The sequence below is a fragment of the Hyposmocoma kahamanoa genome, unplaced genomic scaffold (assembly GCF_003589595.1).
Source record: "Hyposmocoma kahamanoa isolate Upper Pololo Valley unplaced genomic scaffold, ASM358959v1 226, whole genome shotgun sequence".
Taxonomy (NCBI): domain Eukaryota; kingdom Metazoa; phylum Arthropoda; class Insecta; order Lepidoptera; family Cosmopterigidae; genus Hyposmocoma; species Hyposmocoma kahamanoa.
In genome coordinates, this window is record NW_020653745.1 from 1418118 (window position 1) to 1445093 (window position 26976).

Consider the following 26976-nt stretch of genomic DNA (forward strand, 5'->3'; position numbering starts at 1 on the left):
ATAGGGAATAGGGAATAGGGAATAGGGAATAGGGAATAGGGAATAGGAAATGAATTCTTGTACGGACGTTCAATTTTAAGCACGATTGAATGTTTACCAATCTAAAGTATTGGTTATTTTATTGTACACACATAAAATATTAACTATTAAATCACAACACACACACAAAGAGGATAGGCAATTTGAGGCGGCGTGCTTGGATTGAGTCGGGATTCCTTAAAACGGGCCGATACGGGTATTCTAGTTCGAGATTCGTATAATTTCGCGTTTTAATCTTCGATTAAGGCACAATAGCACTATCCTATTCCACTTTAAACTAGATTTCACAAAATAATTGAAAGTCAGAATAAAGACGACACTTTTCCTCCAAAAGGTCCAGAGCGAATCCATGCCACTTTGAGATTGAGAACAGTGTGACCAAGTGTCACAGATTTCTGCCAATTAGGCAGATTTAATTTTTATTTATTTTCATTGCGGCAGAACATATTAAATACAGTAGTAGTAGGTAGGTAGTATTAAAATGTGACTGAGTTTGGCAGATTTGGGAATATTCAGCAAGTTATTTATTATTTTTGGGTACAAATTGAATACCTGTTGTTTTCTATTACTGCGAACAAACATTATGAAGCGAAATACAGAACAATGTTATAAACATAACCTATATCAACTTTATAACCCCACAGCTCCTACAGGGTGTACTCAATTAGCTTTTTTGATGCAATGATAATCAGTCACAAGTATTGTTAGGTCTCTTTAGTGCAAGTCATCAAAAACACTGGGTTACAAAATACGCAGGACATCGTCATCCTTCTTTATGTCCTTCCATAAAACTAGAGCCCACAAAGTCAAAGTCACAGAAGTACAAGTTATGGCAATCGGTTATTATAAATAATTCATTTAGAGCGCTGTTTGCGTCTGTCTGGCTTGTTTTATACCCTGTGGAGAACACCCCTTTGATGCTTTGCCTATTTCTAGCACCTGGCAGCACGCCACGGGTTCCGGGTTCGATTCCGGTATGGAACAACTGCGTTTGTTTCGCAGTTACGAGAAATTTACAGTCCAAATCTGATAAGTGCGACTGAGGGGGAAATAACTTATGTATGTATCCCATAAAAATTTTGATGGTAATTACAGTCTACTGAAAATCACCGGGTTGACAATTTTTTTCGATCTTTATATTCATAATCATACCAAAACTAGTGGTGATGTTATCAATATGTGATCAGTACAAAAATCTATAACAAAAACACATTGAAGAATTTCGACGACTCGATAACTGGACCCGTGGCTCAGATAGTCAGAGCAATGCTACGGTGCAGCATGGACGTGGGATCAAGTCCCACCAGGTCGACGAAATTTTCCTGTGTACTCCATTGACCTATGGTAGGTCAATGGTGTACTCGATCTTTGTAATCATAATCATAACAAAACTGCCGGAGTTATTTCACAAAAAATCTCAATAAATACAACTGAATATCAAGTTTAATTCTTGAATTTCAAATAACATGTGAAGTACCTGATTAACTAAGGAAACATTTTGGGCTCAACTCACACTGGCGCAGGTGGTCGGCGTCTGACGCCTCAGTGCGCTCAAGTAACGCGCGGCGATGTGAGTTTGCATTCTGTTTACATTCATAGCAAACGTATTAGATGGTTACATTTTGAGTTTCTTAATTCTTATTATATTTTAAAGCGATGTATTTGTAATAAAAAAACGAAAACTCGAGATGTGAGGAATTTGTGGGGAATATAAAAAAAATTACTTTGCTCTCCCTAAATTTGAGAATTTTAATCGTGATTTTTGGGGATTTTGAACAATTGGCATTGACAACGCTGCCCGTCAGTCACCATCTGGCGCTTGTCGACGTCGCATTTGTGTCAAATTTACTCCGCCTGTTCTTATTTTATTCATATTTTTTTTCAGTGCGCAGATTGAAAGAGACTAGAGGTGGTCCCCCACACCTCACCTCCCAAAATGTAGGCTCGCGTTGAAATTACCTTTGATGTCATTTTTCTGCCATTACTATCCCTATACTGCATCATCTAAGAATCGAACCGACCAAGTGTAAAAAAAGCAGCCTGTATTTTTATAATGCCGATAGAAAGGACCATAAGTATTCATTCCTTTTAAGTAACATAGTATGTCAAACGAAATAAACACCGTTAACATGAAAGCACGAGTTTGTCACGAACTCAACATAAAAAGGGTTAAACCTAAACCATGTTGGCCTAAAAATTTGCCGAATACGGCAGTTAAAAAGGGACATAAATTACGTGCTATGTTATAATATTATAACCTGTTTAAAACACGGTTAACATCTAATTTATCAGCCTTAATTAAAGAACTTCCAGCTCATTGCGTGTAAACACTCAATAGAACGTTTCTGAATAGCCAACTGTGTCAATCGATAGTTCAATTTGTTAAAACACTAGTTAATAATACTACGCGATAAGGGTAAACGTAAATTATGAGCTTGAATTAGGTTATTGAGTTACTGCCGAAAATGTTCCCTGTCTGTATTCTGCGCTCCTTCAAGTGATAGCGTATTGGTATTTGGCTCGCCTACGCACCACCACGTGCCTCTGGGTAGACGGTCGAACACTGGCTGACCCCTTCCACATCCGCACCATATGACGTGTGCGCTCGGGACGAAACAAATTCGCGCGCACCTAAAGTAAAGTACATATTGTTTATCGTATATTGTTTTCAAAGTGATTAATTCAACACTTTCAAAACCATTACTTTTATCGAAATAAGAAATAAAAACGGGTATCAACGGAACGCCGACGAGCGGCCGACATAGTGAAAAACGTCTTTGACGAGAAAGAACGTGGTTTTGTTTTGCTTGGACTTAAAGTGAAAAAAATATAAATAGTCACTGAAGTCTCATTCCTATGTCTACTGTGAAGAATTATTAATGTTATTTACAAGAAATTAATCCTTATAATCGACCCTTTCGATCGGCATCACAAAAAACACAGGAAGTTTTTCACATTTGGTCATTCGGCAACGTTTTATACGTATTTTAATGCAGTATTATTTTCATTTAAAAACAAAATAATGTTTCCACGAAATCATCCTGCAATATTTAAAGCACTTTCCCTATACGGGACAGCTGTCTTGTTTCGCAATTCCATGGGGTCTGCATAGCAAAAGTTGTTAATGTTGATAGGTAGAATTGCCTCCTAAGGGATCACAGGCTAAACCTTAAATCCAATTACAATAGCTGTTGCAAGGCTTCCGTAAATTCGGTGCTCACTAAACTGATGTTTAATACTATGACCTAGCCTATAAAACGAATGAGCGATACACATTTAGTTATAATTATTAATACAAACTAAGAATGAAACACACAAAACATATAAACCAAAGGGAGGATAAAATCAGTATTCGCATAGTTAACTACGATGTACAACAGCCCTTCACAAAGTGTTGGTGTCTAAGTTACTAAGCAAAACTACAAAGGTTCGTGTCTACAAAACAGTAATTAGGCCAATCTTAATGTATGGGTGTGAAACGTGGACATTAACATTGAAGGAAGAACGTAAATTATAAATGGCGGAACGGAAGATACTTCGAAAGATTCCGGGACCAATTAAAGGAGAATTTGGGAACTGGAGGGCCAGATTCAATAGAGAGATAGAAGAACTAGTGTCTGAGCCGAACATAATTGGGGAAATAAAACCTGCTCGACTTCGCTGGCTAGCACATGCTGAAAAATGGGACTGGATCGAGCTGCCAAAGGAGCGTATTTAGGGCAACCTACGACTCATCGTCCAGTGGGCCGTCCAAGATATCGCTGGAAGGATGAAGTCGCCAAAGACCTAAAGAAATTGAATGTGTCCAGTGGAGTAACAAATATTATCATAATTGCAGTATAACCTGAGTGGAATCTCAATGGAATTACAATGATGAGTGGTTATGGGGCTGTATAAAGTGAGATTGTACCCACGCGTAAGTCTCTATTCTCATTTAAGAGATAGGCTCTTCTCGGTGGAGTAATCTTCAAGCATCTCTATTTACGGCTTTTGCCTTGATTTCCTGATACGACACGACATTAACTTTTTCCTTTCTCTGATCTAAATAACTTCGTCTCGGTCTTCCTCTGTCTCTCTTTCCTTCGATCTTCCCTTCTATTATGTTTCTAAGAAAACTGTCGTGACGCATCAGATGACTAAACAATTTTCCCCTTCGGTTCTCTATTGTCTTTAATAAGCTTCGCCTTTCATTCACTATTCTTAGCACCTCCTCGTTGGTCCTCCATTCTTCTCCAGCACCACATTTCAAATGCCTCCAATGGTTCTCTGTCTCTCTGTGTCATTGTCCACGTCTCACTGCCATACAATACAACACTCCAACACTCCATGTCTATTATTTATAAAAAAAAAAGTCAGTGGAATGGCAGTAATGACATCCATTTCAATGTTGCCTTACTATTTAAATCACGGAAATTACTATGCATATCTTAATATTCATCTAGTTCAATCAGCAATTGTCTCTTCAAGTTCAAATGTATTTTTTATGTCACTTAATCAGTAGACTACGCCATCGACGTGCCATCAACTCGCTATTGAAGAGCATAATACCAAAAAAATGCAATGGCATTTGAATAATACACTATTAAGCCACTCTTAACTTTTAGCAGAATACTGAACGGACAACATCCTGCCGTTGACTATGGACACACAACGATAATTGTGTGTGATTTAAAATTAGCAGAATTGGTGCCCTGATCTTTTGCATTTGGGTTTTCGTCTTTTACCGCCGTAAGTGACACCTGTAAGAGATCTATGAAGCTTCTCTCTTAATAAAAATAAAAAATTTACTCATGAAAATTCACATGGAAGTGCAGTCTTGTGGTAGATTGATTACTTCGCAATTGAAACGGTTCGAATCCCTGTAACGGCATATACCTATTCATATGATTTTGATTTAATAACAATATCTCCCAATAATAGTGAAGGAAAAGTCGAAGAAGGGTCACAAACTTTGGGAAAATATGTGAAGTCCCAAAACCGCGTTGGGCTTTAAGAGACACGTGGCCAGAAGCTGAAGATATAAAGTATCTTTTTTTATGAAATCAAGTAACGCGACATACAAGCAGTTACAGTACCACTCAGAGCTATAAGTCACAAAGACCTGAGGAACACCGCCACTGCGTCTGTCACCGTGAGACATAAGTTGACAAGTTCCATGTTCCTGTAATTTGACTAATACCCTAACCTTTCAAAACTGGAACGCAGCAACGTTCACAATATTACTTGGCGGCAGACATATGTAAGGTGGTACTTATATAAGTACTTCCCTGGATGCACACTTTGACAAGGAGTTCTACTGCTACGACATCTTTCTGAAGGTAGACGATGATTATGAAAATTCACATATTAGTGTAAGTATTTTTTGTAAATTATTAATACAAAACCGGCCATATCGAGTGTGGCTGGCGCTATGCCAGCTAAGCCACAGAACGAACCAGCGGACCTCATTCATTTTTCTATGTGAGATTTTTATATTTTGGTTTTCAACGACTTTTTAGCCATAGCACCATGTATGAGAAATCTAAGAAATTATTTCGTCATTCTGTTAGATAACTTTACAGCTACTAGACCTGGCTAGAGACGTCGCTATTATCTCTAATTAAATTTGTTTTGAATTGATATTCGATTATTTTTTGCGAAATTGCTCTACTACCGCATGATTGAAGGAATTTTTCCTAAGTATTCTACCTTTATATTAATAATTATAACGAAACAAATAAAATGTAAAATTACAGCGTGTTGTTCTGCGATATAAAAATATATACAAAATACAATAATAATATATACAGAATACGAAAAGATAGAATTGTTCAATCTCCTACGAGAAAAAGCGTAGGAGAGTGATTGGAATCATGATTGATCACCGCTGCCAGGTTTATATAACATTGTTTGCCGGACACCACGGCGCGGTTATTTAACCGAAGTTTAGTAAATATACGTATTGGAAATGACAGTGACCGTGGGACCCGTAAAACGTCCGAAACGTTGGTTTGTTTGAAAGAACAAATTTGCGCAATTTAGATCCAAAAAATATTTCATTTAGCAGCAGTAGAGCTACTTGTAAAAGAGTTCTTCCAGGGAAATTTCCCTATTTCTGCCGCCAAGCAATAATGTGAGCATTACTGCGTTACGGTTTTAAAGGGTAAGGGTGTCTCGGAAATATTGCAATTGAAAGCTCTGAGTGGCACTGCAAGTATTATGGACATAACAGTTGTTGAGTGTGTACAGGTCACACACGCATCATTAAATGGCTTTACAGATGTGTGCAAGTTTTGTAACGATGTTTTCCTTAACATACATTGACTTACAAATAAATGGACGACGGGTCTAATACAAAAACCACGAAAAAAATGTCCCAAGTCAACCTATTTAAACGTAGTGACATGTAAAAGAATATGAAAAAGCTAAAACGTTGAATTTAAATTGTAATGTCATCGCAGTACTGTCTAATTTTGCTTGCTTCGCTGTCAGTCGAACAAACGAAGACTTAAGCGTGAATGACGCTCTGTATACGAGTTTAACGCACTATAAGTTCGGACACTTTTTAGCGCGGACCCGACGTCCATATAATTGTAAGTCAATGTTCACATATAAATTCAGGAAAAGACCCAGCTAACACGATTGTTTATACTTATAAGGGTTATCTAAATTATTTATGTAAATATTGATTAGATGTTTTGTTATTCAAACAATACAAGTCCAGTAAGCAATTAGTCAATAACTACGTCACGGGCGAGCGGCGCGATCGCAATAATTGGCGAGACCGCGGCGCGCGCGCAGCTGCCGTCGAGCTCTACATCACAACGATCATTGAGAGATGTGCGACTTAGATCGCCGGATCTGATATCAACGGGTCTTTTGCATGTCGGATACATTTTTATTTAGCAATTTTATCACTTTACTCGTATTTTTATTTTATTTATTTGTGAGCCGTGGTAGCGTTTGACCTACAGCCTCTCAAGCAAAGGCCGTGGGTTCGAATTTGAGTTTCTCAGAATTCATGTGGGAAATTTATCATGACCTTTTCAGTTACGAAAAACATGGCGATGAAACTGCACGTTGAAGAAGACTGACAACCTTTGGAAACTGAAGTCCTAAATCCGTATTGGGCCATCGTGGCGTACTATGGTCAAAACCCTCACGTGAGAAGTGACCCTGGCCCAGCAGTGCGACGTGCATATGGGTTGATGATGATGATGATAGGGGTCATATATATAATCAGGGGATTTAAAAGATGGGAGCCACAAGTTAAGGCCTTTGTCAATGTATTTGTTTGTCTGAGGCATCATAGCTCCCAAACGGATAGACCGGTCTCAAAGCGATTTATTTGAAGGTCAGTCAAAGTCGAAGTTATATAATCATTTATTCCATAGGTAAATTTTTTATTGCAAACGTCCTTTTTTAAGCTACTGCTCGTTCACTACGCTGACTTCCCTGAGAAGAACGAGTAAGAAACTCTAAGGATTGCTCTTTTCAAATAAACTTAAGAGGGAGCAGAGGAAAAATTCCTAATCTTCGATTTAATTTTAGAGGGGTATATCCACTTTAAAGCTAAAAATAAAATATTGTATGAGTAACTACACGATATATTCAAGCATAGACATTAACCAGAAACATAAAACAATAAAGTTTCCTCGATAGATAAAAATCACGAAATGACCTCTAATTTTCACATTTTTTCGATTTATCCTCGAAATGCTACAGGTTATTAGGACAAAAATTAGATAATTAATTATATTTATGCATGATCGACAACTGTCACTACGGATTTTTTTTTTAATCCCTTCAGTTTTAGATTTATTCCGCTAAAACGAATTTGGTACTTTTAATGCGCAAAATTCAACATCTCCTGTCGCATGTCACGCGAACTTCAGGCATATATTTGTGTCACAAATTTGGGCGGAGCCAACATCAAAACTTTTTTGGAATGCTCCCTCTTAAATGTTATACATATTTGTGTGGAATCTAGACTCGTGTTGTCTTTCCATACATCTTTATCTAACACGTAGTCTACAATTTTGTAATATGAATAATGTTAATTTAATGGTTCTTGATTATATTTGATTTACATCTATTCAACTGTTTAATACGTTCAGATCGACGTGTACCACTGATGGAGCACGGACAGCTGATCCATACCACCGTTGGTCACACAACTTTTGGTATTGGTTGGTTGGTACTAAGAAACCCACGCCACCTTAAGAGAAAGTGCTAAATTTAAAGATCCCGCCCTGTGCAACAGTCAAATTTTCATAGTGTAACTCAGGAGTTGGATGCTGTGTAAGACAGTAAAAGACGGCAAGGTTAAAAAGAGTATTTATTTGAAAAAAGAACTAGAAAATATACCTAATAGAAAAACGAGAATAAACATAGCAAACTATTTCTGATGAACTGTATCAGTCAGAACTGGCAAAAAAAATTACTTCGATAATAGGTTAATTAGAAGGATATAAAGCGTAATTTATTAGCTCTTTTTAACAGACTTCAAAAAAAGGAGGAGGTTCTCAATTCGACTGTATGTTTTTTTTGTATGTATGTTACGAGATAACTCCGGTATTTGTGAACCGATTTTCATGATTCTTTTTTTTTGTTGGAACGGGGTACCCACCTCTATAGTAGTCCCATTTAATTTTGAAGAAAATCATCTACCTCTAAGGGTAGCTGTTCACACATGAAGATTCATTTTTATAAATAGCACCTAAATTTTATTATAAGGAGCAAATATTTTATTTTTTTTGCTATTCTCCAATTCTAGGCATTTTCTCTCTCAATATACTTTGAGTAGTGAGAACCGATTTTTATTATCTCCTGTGTCCCGTATAGTAGCGAGCTAGGGGATGAATCCGGGTTTCCGCACTTTCCGGTAACCGATTTCGATAAAAGTGGGTAATTCTACGTACGTTTGAGGTCGATTTTTTTAGTACTCTGTACTGAGATTATTCCTCTTAGCCATCTCCGCCATAAAAATGTGTATTTATACGTATTATTCCGAGACTTGAAATATAGCAACATATAGCATATATGAAACATATAGCATCACATAATACATTTCATTTTAAACATATATGAAACAAACACTAGCCTTCTAGTTTCCGTTAATGTTTAAAATAAGTTACATTGTATAGACAAATTTGTCGGCCATTCTGTGCCCTCAGCCCAATCACCCTAGCCATTTCGGTGTCCTCAGACAAATTACTGTAGCCATTGTTTTATATATATATAGGTATTTAGTACTAGTTGGGAGTGCTTTTTAATGTTTGTACCTTTTATTATTTTTGTTACAGGCTGTCCTTTGACTTTTCCTTCCCTTTCATTTTCTACTTCTAATATATGTATGTATACCCAGCCCTTTCTGACAATAAAGATGGGTTTCAAATTTAAATGGTCACTGGATTTAAATGCGACTTATTTCAATGCAGCGAGAGTCCATATTGTTGACCGCTGACAGAGCTGAGCCGCTCATCCCGGCTGTGTTAAAGCGATAACTCACAAGTGCTAAAGCCTTACATTGTATTAGGATTCAGACTATTCTGCTGTTAGAATAATAATTGTAAGTTGAAATTGAATTCGCCTATCTAGCTTAGTTTGTTAATGATGAAATTTTGGTTGGTGCTTCCCTGTTGCCAATGTCGACCACAAAAAGCAATAGAGCTCCTTGTGAATGAGTTCGTCCAGAGAAGCACTTCCGCCTTATCTATTTCTGCCGACAAGCACTAGTGTGAGCGTTACTGCGTTCCAGTTTTGAAGGGCAAGGTTGCTGGTGAAATTTCAGGCACGTGGGTCTTGTCAACTTTTGTCTCAAGGCGATGGGCGCAGTGGCAGTGCGCTTTAAGATCTTTGCGGTTTAAGACTCTGAGTGGTACTGCAAGTGCGTCCCGTCACTTGTCTAACAAGGCGGACGATGATCTAAACCCTTTCCTCTGAAAAGACTTTACCCAGTATTAAGATCACACAGTATATACAACTGCCTCCGTGGCCGAACGGATACCATGCGGGCCGGGAGAAATATTTGTATGGTCTACATTTATTTCTCTCGTGAGTTTGGGTCTAATTTATTTTTGTCTAAGTGTGTGTCCGTGATACCCGCGAGACAGGGTTTCCCTAGTTGGCTGTTTGGTTGGTCACCTAGGGGCTGTGTTGAGTGTGTACGTTAAAAAACATGTGTAAGTACATCAACCACAGTGATTCCGACTCAGGGGGTCTACTCAAGTTCTCCATCAGACATCCGTCTGAAACAATTAGCGCTTTTGCGCACCGCTTCCGATTCGTATTCTTTCCAAATCCGAGACTATACAAATCTTGAAAAGTGACCCACGAACCCCCTTCGGATGTCGCTTGTGCACTAAGTCCGATTTCAACCCGAGAAATTACGAATTTCGCTGTACACCGAAATATAAAATGATCCCTGTGGCGTTTCGGACGTCATTTCTTGGATCCGGAACTGATACGAATCGGACGTAGTGCGCAGTCGCTCTGACTGTCAAATAAGTAAATTTCTAACTTCATACTAGACATTCCCTTTTAATGTGGTCGAGTAATGACTTATTTGGCAGCAATTGTTTCGGACGGAGAACTAGAGTACCGGGCCAGACACTACAGGTACTATTCCTTTGGCCATGAGAACGTCCAGTGTGCATTACAATGAAAATATAGCATTTAATATTGATTTTATTGAATATTTGTTGTTATTATTAACCGACTTCAAAAAAGGAGGAGGTTCTCAATTCGACTCTATGTTTTTTTTTACGTATGTTACGCGATAACTCCGGTATGTGTGAACCGATTTTCATGGTTCTTTTTTTGTTGGAAAGGGATACTTCCATAGTAGTCCCATTTCATTTTAAAGAAAATCATCCACCTGTAAGGGTGGCTGTTCACGAATGAAGATTCATTTTTATAAATAGCGCCTAAATTTTACTTAAGGACTTTTAATGGTTGATTTTGCTATTTCTCTAATTCAAGGCGTTTTTTTCTCTCAATATACTTTGAGTAGTGAGAACCGATTTTTATTATCTCCAGTGTCAAGTCCTGTATAGTGGTGAATTTACTCAATAAAATTTAGCAAATAGACGTAATTCCACGTACTTTTGAGGTCGGTTTTTTTAGTACTCTGTACAGAGATTATACAAGAAAAAATTCTTCGACATGACAGAACATGAACCTGTGAACCAGGGCGATGTGGAATGGTAACACTACTCTCCGTCTCCTGTAACGGGCAAAACATTCTTGATTTAACAGGATGATTTCATCGTAGACTGACCAAATAAACACATTAAACATTAAAACTATGACGTGATGGGCCGATATGATTCAGCGGAAGCGCGCGCGCATCCTTATATAACAAACCGGGACAGTTTCGACTTCAAGCGCATTGGGGGTACCCGTTATACTCGTGTCAGACAAACTAGACAGTCACCATGTTGCGAAAAACGATTTTATGTAGATGTCAAAAAATATACCACCATTTCAGGATTCAAAAGTAACCTTCTGACCTTGTAACCTCGTGACCTTGTAACATTGTGACCGTGTGACTTTTTAACTAATAATAACTTGGAACTTAAAGGGCGAAATAATTGATTATGATAAGCTAGTAGCTGGGTGAAGCTGTGACGACCTTGTTCTTCCAACAAAATTAATCTTTCAATATTAAGGTCCTATAATTTAGCCAAGCCATTTAACTTTTGATTACAATAGAACAATATCAAGTTACTGGACGAATAAGTCGTTCTCCTGGTGATAAGCGACACGCCTGTCCATAACAGCTGCAGTGCCAATTAAAGCTTTAAAACTCAAGATCTAAGGGGCACTGCCACAGCTCTAAGCTGTCATAATCATGGTAAGTACACGACCAAAAGAACTAACCGCCGCCACCGGCTAACAATTTTCTAGCGCACGTTTATTCTTGAGATCTACAAACTGATTTTACTTACAACGCCCGGTCCGTACTAGTGTACATATCGTGTTCTTAGGTTTTCGCGATTGTCAACCGTGACCATGGGACCTGTAAAGGGCACGAAACGTTGGTTGTTTGAAAAAACAAATATACGCGATTTAAATTCAAGTTTCATATAATTTTATTTTATTTTAGTGGGGTAAACAACGAACGAAACCGTGATTCAGCGCGTTAATATGTCTCAAAAAATGATGCCATCTAACAAAAGGTCCTTGATCTTTAGAAGGATCCTTGACCTTGGTCACTTGATCAGGTACAATAGAGACATGCTGCTGCAGCTGATAATGATGGACAAAGTGCAGGGAAGGGGACGACTAGCCTCTGTCGAACAGCTGTTCCGGCTGGCTGCTGATAGAGACAAATACAGGAAGCTGACCAAGCAACCTTCAGGATTGAAGAGGCACTTTAAAAAGAAGAAGAGTAAAGAAATAATTTTTAAAAATGCCTTTTTCCTAACTACTTTTGATCAGTGTAAAACTACCGCGAAGCAATCATGTGAGCATAGCTTTCTCTATTTTTCTCACTACATCCTCTTTTAAAGACTCTGGTCAACTTGGACTTAGACCTTAGTCACCTTTTACGACACCCGAGAAAGGATGTTAGTGCTATTTGTAACCGGGAGCCAGCACATTGGTCAGTAATTACGCGCCATACGCGGTACTTTCCTATCTGCGCACACGCCGGCGCCGGCGCGCCTGTCGCTCTGCGATGCAAAACCCGAGAATTGTGAAGTCAACCGTGTGATTTATATTTAGAATCAAGTGGGGAACTTTTTATGTTCACATTTTTGCATAAGAACGTCTCACTTATTACAAAGTTATGTAGATATACAGGGTGTAATCCTTAAGTGTGCCCAGGCGATTGTTCCGTAAGTATAAGAAAGAGTTCGTCCAGGGAAGTACTGCCACCTTATATATTTCTGCCGCCAAGCAGTAATGTGAGTGAGCATTATGGCGTTCCGTTTTTGAAGGGTAATAAGGTGGTGAAATTGCAGGTACATGGGACTTGTCAACTTATGTTTCAAAGGGACCGGCACTGCAAATGCTAGGGACAGGCGTGTCTTGTACCTCCCGTTACTTGATACCATAAAAAAAAACTTTCTTTGGTTCTACTCCCTTTCCAACTCTTCTATATTAAGATTACTCGGAAGAAACTACTTTTAGTAATAAGGTCGCATGTAGTACTTGTACTTATATTACAATACTTGTATTATTTTATGTATAATTTTTAAATGTGCAATAAATAATATTTAACAAAATAGAAAAATTACTTTTCTACGTTGATTCGACCGGGAATCAAACCCGGGACCTCAGAGATGGTGACACCATGAAAACCGGTGTGCAAGCCACTGGGCCACTGAAGTTCTTAGTTAATATGTGCATTTGATATATTTCAAATATATTTAGATGTAAATCTATCTCACAGCTATCTATCTTTCTTTGTAAACATTGTTACAGACAGTACATTATTACATCTGGATGACATCATTTTGTGCACCGCTACATTTTTCGCCGCGACCTTGATGTAAAAACCATTAACTGTGATAAGATTGTAAGCATCAACCTGATGAGCAAGAAGAGTGCAATATATTCATATTTTGTTCAAACATTTTCAAATCGTTGGAATTTTTCAGTCTGAGTTTTAATCCTCTGGATAAAGCCTATTTATTTACCTTTGTCGTCATAATCATCAACCCATGGTATAAGTTGTACCTTCTGTTGAATACGGATGTCTACATTAGCGAAAAAAAAACGGACCTCCAAAAGTTTTTTTTAATAATATTAAGTGACGAGACGAGCAACTCATGCGCCTGGTGGTAAGCGACACGCCTGCCCATAACAGTTACAGTGCCACTCAGAACTTTAAATCGCAAAGATCTGATGGGCACTACCACTGCGCCCGTCACCCTGAGACATAAGTTGACAAGTCCCATGTGCTTGTAATTTCCCTTACTCTTAAAAACTGGAACGTAGTTATGCTGACATTACTGCTTGGCGGCAGAAATAAGTAAGGCGGCAGTACTACCCTGGATGAACTCTCACAAATAGCTCTACTCCAAGTTTTATTGAAATCGGTTACCGGAAAGTGCGCAAAACCGGATTCATCTCCTAGTTTGCCTTAGAGGCGGAATATTTCCTTCCAATTGAACCAATACTGAGGTTACTCTCTTCCCAACAAAGAAAGAATCATCAAAATCGATTCACGAATAATCACGGCCGGAGTAATTACGTAACATAAAAAAACTTACACACAAAATAACCGTCGAATTATGAACCTACAAAATACAAAAAATCACAAGGAAAAAAAAATGTAGTGTAGTTTATATAGATACCCCTGGACAGCATCAACGCCTCCCAATTACTTCCGAGGCCGCTACCGCCCCTCTAGGATTCATCAGCGCCCACTGCGGGGCGGTCCGCTTTGGGAAACCATGAACTAGACAAAACAATATAGCAGTGTTAAAAACAACGACCGTTGATTACTGTCGCAATTCAGTCCGCTCCACTTAAACTAAATTGTAGTCAAATGCTATAATTATATCTCATAGTTACTCTTTAACTGAATAAAGTTAACTAATTTTTAGAGTTCCGAACCTTAGAAGGAAAAACGGAGGCCTCAAAAGACCTTTCTTTTCTGTTGTGTCTACATTTGCATGCCCTAACAACCTTTAATTGAGGCCGAATTCGGTATAAGACTCTCTGTCACTGTTTCAACGTTGTTACATTTAATTCATATCTTGTTGAATGTTCTAAAAATAAATAAATAAAACAAAAGCATGACATAACCTTACATCACACTTGATTTAAAATCAAAGTTAAAGTATTTATTGCTTCCATCTGTTACATAATGCTCTTAAAATTGAAATACTATCTACATGAGCCGGTTAGGACACCGGAGTTAAAAATATACATTAATTAAAATTCAGAAATCGAAAATTTTTAATTAAACGAACATAACAGTAAAGTAATTTTAAACAAAAGCTAATAAATTAAACAATAATGATGGTAATAATAACGTAACATGATACTTTCATGCAGAATGGTACAAAAACGTGTCTGGTAGTCATTCGTCAAAAAACTGCTTGAAGATGTTGTAACATTTTCCTATCAAATAAGCCTTTAGCAGATTGGTGAATAAATAATATTGGGTCTGGGATGTCTATCCTTAAAATTCGGTTTTAAATTTTAACAGTCAATTACACAAGGACCCAGATGCATTTGTAATTTCGAGCTAGGTAGTGCTAATCTATTTTTATGTCTGAGGTAACTATTGGGTCGATAGTTACCAGGAATATTCTAGATACTTTTTCGCGATGAAACTAAATATTATTACAACTAAATAACAACATTCCAAATATACCGTTGTCTTCTAGTCAACAATAATGTGTTCTTCTGAATTAATTCTTGGATTCACAAGTTCTGTCCAAAATTTAAAGAAAATATTCCACCTGTAAGGGTGGCAAACTAGGGGATGAAACCGGTTTCGCGCACTTTCCAGTAACCGATTTCAGTAAAACTTGGCAAATAGATGTAATTCCTCGAAATTTTGATGCCGTTTTTTTTTTATAAACAGCTATTTTCTTTAATCTAACTTACATGACCCACGGCATTATTAAACAACTTGTTAGTTACGTCACCTGATATTATTTTTAAAAAATGTTGAAATTAAGTAAACATGTTAAAATGCCGCTGCGGAAATGGAGATTGCGTTTTCCGTTTAAATCCCATCCATCTCAAATCAGGGTTAGATAGGTTGGGATTATCAGTTATTCCGTCATGATACTCAGCTGAGAGGTTTACGTTGAAATTTGGCGAGGATTATATTACGTGCTGAATAATCCCCCGGCCCCGCGGCTATGTCGGCTACGCTGCCAGCCCCGGCCTTGCGTGTACGGCTTCGGTAATAATACACTTGGAGGGGTTAAAGTCGAAAATTGTAAACTAGCCTCATTGTACACATGTTTAAAGGTTTTTTAAACGTCTTCATTATTATACATCTTTTCCGTTGCCAGCCGGTTCTTTTCCTAAAATTTATGAAAGTTTGGGCACAATCGATGGTACACGTTTGTCTAAATAATAGTTATTCGCTCTAGCTTGAAACCTTTAATTATTTAATAGAATTATAGAATTGGTCCTGCGTTCCGGTTTGGAAGGGTAAGGGTGCTGGTGAACTTACAAGCATGGGACTCGTACTGCAACTATTACGGACAGGCGTGACGCTTACCATCATTGTAGTTTACGGAAAGTAAAAATGCATTTTTTGTTATGCCACAGACGAATAAGTCGTGCGCCTGGTGTCAAGCGACACGCCTGTCCCAAGCAGTTGTAATGCTCGTCAACCTGAGATATAAACTAACAAGTACCTGTAATTTCAACAGTACCCTTACCTTTCAAAAGCGTTGAGCATTACGACTTCGTGGCAGAATTAGGTATGATCGCAAAGCTATCCTGGACGAACTCTTTCACAAGGACCTCTACTGTTACTGGTGATAATGATTATATTTTGCTATAGAGCTAAGTCCAAACTCATGGTACCACGATTTCGTTTAACCAAGGTAAACGACTCTTTTATGGGAAAGTGTATACGTTTTTACAATAAGATTCCCGAGCATATGTTAAGTTTATCATTTCCTAAGTTTAAAAACTACATTAAAAGTATTTAGATCGAAAAGTCATATTACAAAATTCAAGATTACGCGTTAGGTAAAGATGTATGGAAAGACAACACGGCTCCAGAATCCACACAAATTTGATTCAAAGTGTATTCCATAGCATTTAAGTTTATTTGAAGAGAGCAATCCCTAGAGTTTAAATGTGACGTTTTCAAGTGTAAATTCATTTTACCTATGGAATAAATAATCTTTGACTTTGACTTTGTATTTTAAATAAATGATGTCAATTCCACATATAATTTTACAAGGATACAAGAAATTCCCTTTGTTTCGTCATAATTTTGTATATCTATGTTTGTTGTATGATGTGTGTAGAGGCACTTCGTTTTTAAATTTATTATTAATTTTAATAAGTAGTGTTTTTTTGTGCAATATACTAAATAAATAGATACATTAAAAAACAACAACACATCTACAAACATTTCAATATAGTGAGTGTTTATACTTGTTCGTATTGCCTTCCATCTCAGTAGGATGTCATTGGCTTCTCGACGGGATAGCCCTTAATGACAGAGCTCGGAGTATGTATATTTGCCATTACATATCGACTCATCCGTAGACAAAGACCTATGTGGAAGACTACTTGTTCTCAGAACATAGTACATTTCGTTCGATCTTCTTCGCTGTGGATGTCAGGTCGACCGTTGTTCGATTTTATATTTCCGAAATGAAATAAGATATATAAATTCTCAAAACACCTTTACGTAGGCCTTAGTTTGAATAAGGAAATTATTCTCGTAACGTACTTATTCTCTTTTCGCTGTATAATCACATCGGACTCTGTTCTTCGGATGAGTCGATATATGCCTCCTCTCGAAAAGGGTTTTTTCTATAGTATGTAGGTCATAGTAAAGGAATTAGACGGTGTCACTTTTAAAGACAGAATTTGATTACGAAGAATGCGTATGGTTTGAAAAATTATGACCCGGATAGAGAAGGGAATGCTTCCATGGTCATTTAAAAAGGATGGATGTTACAAATTTTCATTATTGTGGGTGACAACGTATGGAGAGATAAACATCAATGTACATATCTTGATCAGATTGTAATGTCCTAAAAAATCCAATATACACCTACCAGAAATGAACGGGCAGGGCGGTCGGATTCGGAACGACGTCTTCTAGCAAACCGTGGCAGACGCTATACCATCTAATCCACGGAACGAACTAGCGGACTTCACAAATTTTGCTATGTGCTCGTTGTCGGGTTTTTGTATCTGTCTTTTAACGATTTTCTAGCGCCTTCTGTGAGAAATCTATGAAAGGGTCGAAGCATCTTTTTCTAAGTATTCGATTTTTGTATTAATAAATAAATGAGAAAATAATGCTTAAGGAAATTAAATGAAAAAATATCTGCTTTTAACATTAGTGTAATAATAAGACGAAAGAGGTTGTATGTGGTTACAATGTCTATTCAATGTCGTAGCATGACATTTTCAAGATTTTTATTACTTAAATGAAAAGTAACATAACCACTTTGTTTTAAATTTATGTGAGCATTGTGTAGCCGTCATTTGGGAAATTAACATTTTTCAGTAACTACATACGTGTAAAGTTTTAACTGAGGAAGACCTCCTTTACCTATTTCTGCCGCCAAACAGTAATGTTAGCATTACTACGTTCCACATTTGAATAATAAGGGTGCTGGTGAATTTTGCAGGTGCATGGGACTTCACTCTCATATTTAAATTACATTCCCTCCGTGCCGCATAGCCCTGAAACACCCTTGTATATTAAGTTACAGTATACGAGTAAGCAAAAACCGTAAACATCTCATACCATATTCTTATATAGTACTATTATACAACTAAATACAATGAAGGCAAAATGGTTTTACTATAAAGTTATTCCAATATTGTCATTCTTTCGATCCATTGTTTGGGAGCAAATGTGCATTAATTTCAGTAAAATTATAATAAAGAGAATTTAGAAACAATTAATATTATATAGTACGTTCAAGAACTGTTTAGAATTTGTTAAAATGCATAGACAAGATATCTTAGGTCCGTTCAAAAGTCGATCAGGAACCCGATCTTCGATATTTAAATCGAATCATACGATTGGGTACAGTTCTCGAATCGATGGGCGATTTCCGAGCTATTCAGAACATCCAGAGTTAAGCGTTCCATTCGGATTCGGATACGGTATCATCCAACAGCGTTTACGGAGTTATTCAGCGAAATAGATTATAAGAGAAATTAAAATTCTTTTTATATACATTTTTAAGACTTTAAAGGCCTGAAATATAGAAGTGCATTAGTCTTGCATTAAAATAAATTAATAATATTAACAAAATCCATTCTTTCATTAAAATAATAAGAGATTTCCATATTAATTCTTACTGTGTTAAACAATAAGACGATAACTGTGTTCCGAATAACGTTTGTAGCCTTTGCCGGTCGAGATGTTCAAGTAATCGTACGGGTGTGACGTCGTTTCGGTTCGGTTGCGAATACGACAGATTGACGTTCGTTCGGATGTTGTGAATAAAAATGAAAAGAAATCAAACAATATCAAATCTAATCGGTCGACAACTGAGTTGTCGTAAGGTGCAGAATTGACCCCCAGGTTGGATTGCTGGAAAAATTAATTGGTGCAGAAAGCGATTTAGGTGAAAACTGAAACCTTTAACCTTTCGTGTTCACCTTTTATTTATTAGTTCATTAGTAACCCGGAGGGAGAACGGTGACCCTCAACTTCAAGTCAACAATTCGAATGTGGCAGCATGAACCTTTGATTTTATTTTCCAACTTATGCACATTGGTGAATGCTAATTGCATTATCTCTCACCAATGATGGAAATAGACTTTCGTGGTGAGGAGAACATGAAGTCCCATCCCTCATAGAGCTGACGTAACAAACCATGATCTAAATCTTTTGTGAGTACTAGACCTACGAAATTAATGTCGGGGCACTTACCCATAACATTCTGTACTGGACCAGCCCCATATCTGTCTACATTAATTTTGACTATAGTGACCCTCTCTACCGACCCTTAGGTATACTAGAAGGGCACTGTAGCTTGTGCAAGCATAGGGACCTTCTCAGTCAGGTCCTAACCTAAGACCAGCCCGTTTTCACAGAGTTCATCCGGTTCATCTGAAGCTGTAGACACGCTCACTTCCCACTGCGCATTGTACAACTGACAATTGCCACCGCTAAGCCGTTGGCACTAAAGTCGATTACCAAATCTCCTCTCCAGAGGCGGAGCCGTAAGATAAGCTTCGTTCCCGACGCCGAGGGGTCTCTTCAGTTCCCAGAAACACTGTGCGGGGCCAATTTAAAAAAATCCAAACGGATATCGAACCCGGGACTTCTTCTATCGCGCATGTTAGGAACCGCTGCTGAGGTATTTTTTATTATAACTTGTTATTATAAAATCACCGACGAGACGAACTCTTGCGCCTGATGAAAAGCGACGCGCCTGTCAATAGCATTTGCAGTGCTACTCAGAGCTTCAAATCGCAAAGTTCTGAGGGACATTGCCCTTGCGCCTGTCACCCTGAGACATAAGTTAACTAGTCCCATGTGCCTGTAATTTCACCAGTTCCCTTATCTTCAAAAACCGGTCTTCATAATTAACAATTCATTTGATTGAAATGCATTATGTCTCGAATATGTCATTAAGCACATTCGCCACGTCCTTTTATTTTTGTCAATTCAACGAATTGTTGTAAAAAAAACGAATATCGCCTTCAGGCGGAACCATTAAAAAGTTCAAGGAGACTCGTGCCGCCCGGATTAGCCGAGGGAAGAAAGCCTTAAATTTATTTAGGCTTCAAAATTAACTATAGTATTAATTATAAATTGTACTTATGTGCCCCAATGAAATAGTTTTATTAGTGAACGTGATCATAGAAAAATTTTCATTTAGGAACAAAATCCACAATATTCACAATCCACTTTACACTTGGTGCATTATATCTGTTGGGAAATATTCCGAAAATTTTCAAATACTGTAAATTTTTCCAGAAAAATTCCCGAAAAAGTTGAAAAAATTATATAATTTCAAAGGCTCATAATATGTTCTACATTTAGAAATATCTGTTGAAGTTTTATTTAGCGTGAATTATAAAATAAACTTGTATAGCTATAAACCACGTAGAGAAAAACGACATTTAAAATTATTTCACAATAGAGAAAAAAAACTTTTAAATAGCTCCGTCGTTTTCGTCAACGTCAAATGTGGAAAATTAAACGACTAATATGGGAAAACTATGCGGAAAAAAAATATTTTTCTGAAAAATATGATATTTTTTTAAATGGAAATTTTTCTATGAACCAACACTAGAGAAGTCTGAAAATTAGCAATGATGAGTATTTAATATTTTGTAGTATTAGGTCACTGGAAGAACGGTGGCTTCACAATTAAGGCCGACGGTTCGAATCCCAGCGGCATTTTGCACTCTGATTTTAATTCCTTATGTCCGTCTCAATACTTAGTAGAAACATCACTCACTAACATCCTGGAAACGTATGAAATACGAAAAGTTTCCTAAACCCTCTACGTAGAGGAGACCCGTTCCCAGCAGTGGGACGTATAGTATGTTAATGATGATGATGAAGTAAATTTAAATTCCGGTGTCAATTCTCATAAATAGATACTAATAAAAAGTACATATAGAGGTTCTAAGATTGTTCATTGTTAGATGCTACGTTAGTCGTACCTGTGTGCACGTAGAGTTGATTTGGAATAAACAAAAAACTTTTACGCAATTTATCGCGTTCTAATAATAAGAATCGATTTAAGTTTTTGTACAATTCGGTGCAATGTCTTGATCGGTCTAGTTCGGATGTCGTGCAGCTGCCGTCGGCACCGTGACCAATGGCATCAAGGCTATACCACACCGGCCGGCGCCCATCGCGATCGGCTGCTAAATAGTCGACATTACGTAACTAATAAGCCTCATTTCACTGCGGCGAAAAACCGTCGCAGCTCAAAAAGTAGAGCCACATGACGTCACTCATGACGTAACACCGTAAAAGACAATCCAAGAAACAATAAATAATCTTTACGAAAAACTTTTTAGTCGTGTATTTCCGAAGTTGAATAACTAAAAAAGATGCAAGTGTAACCACTTTGCAAGTTGCTTGGCCACATTTGTCAGATACTAAATAGTTACTCAACCGATAAAATAGACAATTAGCAAACTTTCCCACATTTTTATTTCAGCAAAACCGAAGGAGAAAGTGTGTTTAGTGGCGATAGTAAAAATAACATTATAATCGACAACAAAGGCGTAACCGGCGAATTCAAGAAAACTTTGACATCTGTCACTTTAACATAATTTGGAAGTTGACAAAAACGACAACAAAACTTTGAAACTTTACATGGTCCAGATTTCAGGTGGTCCGTAAACGGATAAGCTGTTAGGAACTGACCTTTGACAAGTCGCTGCAGTATAATCTCCTTATGTTCATGCGTATGGGGCTCGCCGATGACGGCGAGAAGGTAACATCCAGTGAGAGGACTCGGGGGCGGGACGGAGGCCGACAGCTCCGTGCCCAGAGAGAGCGAACGCTCATCGTCGTGATCCATCGCCGACGGCGGCGCCGGCGCGACTGCCGACGGAGCGCCTAGGAGACCGTTCCGAACGACCGCTCCGGAAGAGAACCGCGCACGGAATGACACACCACCGGCCGGCGAGGCACTCGTTTGCGCGCGCACTACTTTGGAACATCGACCGCTAGTGCTGCGCAGAACGAAACGCGCTCTCTCAACCCCCTATCGTCTGCCCCTTTCCCTCTTATTAGCGACAATTCCATATAAGAAAAGGAGGTAACATCTGGGCGGGCACAGGCGCGAGGAAGCCCAGCGCACAACCACACGTGATCTGCATTGCGTCTAAACAATCCTGAATAACCTAGCCGGCGCCTCAGCTGTTCAGGAGGTTACAATCGATAATTGTACCGTTTGACATTCTCTCCTATTGCTCTTAGCCCGGAACTTTCCTTTCATATCGTCGCGCCCAGTTCCCAGACAGGACATAGATCTAGACGGTATAGTTCCGAATTTCACTCGTCGTTTTTAGAATCTCGTCAATGAACACTTTGCTTCGGACCTTCCCTAAGCCGTCGTCTTCAATAACTTTTCAACAAAAAACTATAAGCCCTTAAGACATTTCCCCAAAGGACGACGAAGATTGCGTCACGCAATAAATCAATCTATTTGTGTGTTATTTATGTGGCTCTGAAGAACTTTGCCAAGAACCTTTGTCCTTGCAGGAAGGAGGAACGGAGATAACAAATGCTGGAGATGTTTTTGTCTCATTTCCTTGAGTTCGTTTCTAGGAATCCTAATTTCATTTGTAAAAAGCAATTTGGATTCTCAAAAATTAGAATTGGTTTGTGCACATATAAATTTCGCTTGACAATGTAGACAAATTTACTTGTGTAAACGAAGACAAATTAATGTTTTGTTCATCTATATGGCCCTTTTAACACTTCCATTTAGAAAATGTAGTAGACAGAATGACGCACATTAACCTAACATTAAATTATAGATACATATTCTCTATTCTCTACGTCCAAAACAACTCAGTGAAAATGTGAATCGACGTATTAACGAACAGGTTTACAATTAATCAGACTTTAATTTTAGTGTACAGTAACAGCACATTCACTAAAATATTTTGTATGCCCGTAAAAATATACATAATTTAATTAAGTAAGAAGATATCCATAATATTAGAACTAAGTCCAAACTCATGGTACCACGATTTCTTTTAACTAAGGCAAACGATTCTTTTATGGGGAACTGTATGCGTTTTTACAATAAAATTCCGGAGAATATATTAAGATTATCATTTCCTAAGTTTAAAACTTACATTAAAAGTATTCTAATTGAAAAGTCATATTACAAAATTGAAGAGTATGTTTTAGATAAAGACATATGGAAAGACAACAAGCGTCTAGATTCCACACAATTCAAATTCAAAGTGTATTTAAGTTTATTTGAAAAGCGCAATCCCTAGAGTTTCTTGCTCGTCCTTCTCAGGAAGATCAGCGTAGTGAACGAGTATTAGCTTAACAAGTAGTTAAAAAAATACATTTTTAAGCATTGACTTACAAATAAATGGACGACGGGTCTAATACACAAACCAGGAAAAAATGTCCCTAGTCAACCTATTTAAACGTAGTGACATGTAAAGGAATATGAAAAAGCTAAAACGTTGAATTTAAATTGTAATGTCATCGCATTACTAAAATTAGACAATTTTGCTTGCTTCGCTGTCAGTCGAACAAACGAAGACTAAAGCGTGAATGACGCTCTGTATACGATTTTAACGCCCTATAAGATCGGACACTTTTTAGCGCGGACCCGACGTCCATATAATTATAAGTCAATGGTTTTTAAGTGTAAAAACTTTACCTATGGGATAAATGATTATTTGATTTTGACTGTGACTTTGAAGTTTAATCTCGCTTCTACTCCAAATTGATATTGACACTAGGTTTCTTAAATTATCACTTTAAGACATGAGAGGATTTCAAGTATTTTGTTCACAGAAATCATCTCATAACTTCAAGAGCTGAAAATACAAATTTAAAATCTCCAATTTTTTTATTTACGATATCAAGTGACGGGACGAACAAGTCGTGGTCCTGGTGGTAAGCGACACGCCTGTCGTAGTCGTTGTAGCGCCACTCAGAGCTTTAAATCGCAAAACTCACGGCGCCCGTCACCCTGAGACGTAAGTTGACAAGTCCGACGTGTCTGTAATTTCATCAACACGCTCTTCAAAACCGGAACACAACAGGCTTAATAATAAACGACGTTGTACATAGCATAATAAACTTTATGGTCAATTGTGTAAGGTGGCAGTACTTCGCAGGAAGAACTCTTGCACAAACAGCTCTATCGCTATTAAATTAAATTGGTTTTGAGGCTTCAACATAACAAAAATTGTCGCGAGTCATATAATTGTAAGCCTGCCATCGTGTGTTAGGCCAGCGTAGCACATACTCAGATTCAGATTCAGATTAATTTATTTCTCAAATATAACATTACAGTATAAATTGCACTACATGTCAAAGTATAAGAAATTATATTGAGATCGTCAGACAAAAAGGAAAATTATAAGAAAAGCACACAATAATTAGAAAATTAACAATTCATTATATAATATTGTTGCCATTAAATTATATATCAAATATCATTCTCCGTCAAGGATCGTCATTAGTTGATAACAATTATACAAGAGTATGTTAATGCGGTAAAAATTAGAATAAAAATAGAAAATACTGAATTCGTTACAATTTAAAGTCCATAAATTCTTTTGCGGGGTATATAGGATTTTTCAAGAAAAGGTCTTTCAGCCGGCGCCCTAATATTTCGTCAGACGGTTCAAGTCCCAGTAGTATTGGTGTTATAGTTTCTTTTCTTGGTGAATGATCTTATGCGAGCGTTCAGTTTCGCGGCATTTCTGTTTTCCCGTGAAAAACGAGATTTTTCGAGACTGTTTCAAAAGCAGGTTTCCATTGCAGGTGTGTGGGCAGCCAAAACATATTTTAATCAAGTTCTTTGTTAACTCTAATTACATAAAAATTTTTTGTAAATAAAACAAAAGATATCGAGTTCTTAGGTTTTCGCGATTGTTACACATAGGAAACGAAACTATTTTTCCGGATTTAAATCGCATATATTTGTTTTTTCAAAAAATTTCATTTTTGAAAAAAAATTTTCATTGAAATTTGTTATTTTTTAAACAAATAAATTTCTTTTTCTATTTTATAGTGGGCACATGAGAAACAAACGGCGGGGCTTAACCTAATTATATTACTACCGTTTTTCAATCTCCACAGATTATACTAAACTCTATTTACAGTGTTGCCATACCCGTATAACTAGAATAGAGAATGAATATATGCCGATAGCCTAATGGTTAGACTTACCGCCTCTCAAGCAGATGACCTAGGTTCGAATCCAGGTTCGCACCTCATCCTCGGAATTTATGTGCGAAGTTTAATTTGAAATTTATCACGAGAAAGAAAACATGGTAATGAAATCAGCATGTCGAAGAAGGCTTACAACCCTCGGAAAACATGTGAAGTCCCCAAGTACAGCGTGGCCTAAACCCTTTGCTTAAACGGTAGATGATGATGAATATACGAGATTTATTACTGATTTTATTGAACATCATGTTGTTTTATCACCGTATTATTTATATAGATATTTTTGTGAAACAACTCGACTAGTTTGTCATAATTATAAGTTATAATACGAAGATCGAACACAGAATATTCCCTGCGACTGTTTGTTTTTTTTGTACGTACGTTACGCGATAACTCCGTGTGAAACTTTAGAACCAATTTTGATGATTCTTTTTTATTTGAGTGACGATACTTCAGTAGTTTGTGGCAAACCCGAGGATGGATCCGGTTTCTCGCACTTTCCGGTAACCGATTTCAATAAAACTACTTAGAATTTTTTTGTGTTCCATCCTTATCAATAAAATGTAACAAATTTTTAAAAAATCTAAAAATTTTCAAAAAAGTTTGTCTTAAATTAATTTTACAGAGGTCATTATTGTCGTCAACTCGTTATACATCCCACTACTTGGCACGGGTCTCTTCTGAAGCGGGTACGATTACACAAGATTTTCCAAGATTTTTTTATGATACCAAATGACAGGAAGAACATGTCGTGAGCCTGATAACACTTGCAATGCCACTGCGCCCGTCACCTTGAGACATAAGTCGACAATCTCATGTGTCTATAATTTCACCAGCGCCTTTATACATTTCAAAACCAGAACTCAGTAATGCTCTCATTACTGCTAGGCGGTAGAAACAGCTAAAGAAGTAAAAAGGAAGTACCGCCACTTCACTGGATGAACTGGATGTTATGGAAATTATAAACAACGACGATGCCACAAAGACCCGAACCTAAGACAATATAGAAAAGTTAGTTTTCTACACTGACCGACCAGTGATCAAACCCAGGACCTCAGAGATGGCGACATCATGAAAAGCGGTATGCAAGCAACTCAACCACGTAAGCCATCGAATAATGCGTAGATATTATAGAGAACGTAGACAGAATTTGACAAATTCAATATATCTTTGCGAATATGGCACCAATAACATTTCAATTATGACTAATTAGCGGGTGCGGCATTCCCGCAAAATAAGCCAATTAATCACTTTGTTTCTTACAGCAGTTTTGCTTTCTCATACATGACATAGTTTAGTTTCATGTTAAGACACGCTTTATTGAAATTCAAACCCATTACCCATTAGGAATATAGTTTACTCCAGTGTTATTCTTGTAAATGTGTAAAAAAATGAGTTCATTCTTGTGAATATAAATG

General features: G+C 37.5%; 1 protein-coding gene and 1 long non-coding RNA gene across 2 annotated transcripts in view; one reads left to right on the plus strand and one right to left on the minus strand.

The window, feature by feature from the left end:
- Positions 1–22223, minus strand: part of LOC113228311 (microtubule-associated protein futsch-like) — a 272380-nt gene extending 250157 nt beyond the window's left edge. Inside the window, exon 1 of the mRNA XM_026461571.1 lies at positions 22046–22223. Within this exon, the coding sequence (XP_026317356.1) occupies positions 22046–22202 (157 nt within the window). The 5' untranslated portion in view covers positions 22203–22223. The remainder of the gene's footprint in view (positions 1–22045) is intronic.
- On the plus strand, positions 4683–12154 carry LOC113228303. The gene is made up of 3 exons (XR_003310293.1): positions 4683–4767; positions 7069–7372; positions 12128–12154. It is a non-coding gene; the product is annotated as an uncharacterized LOC113228303 (long non-coding RNA).
- Positions 22224–26976: the final 4753 nt, after the last annotated feature.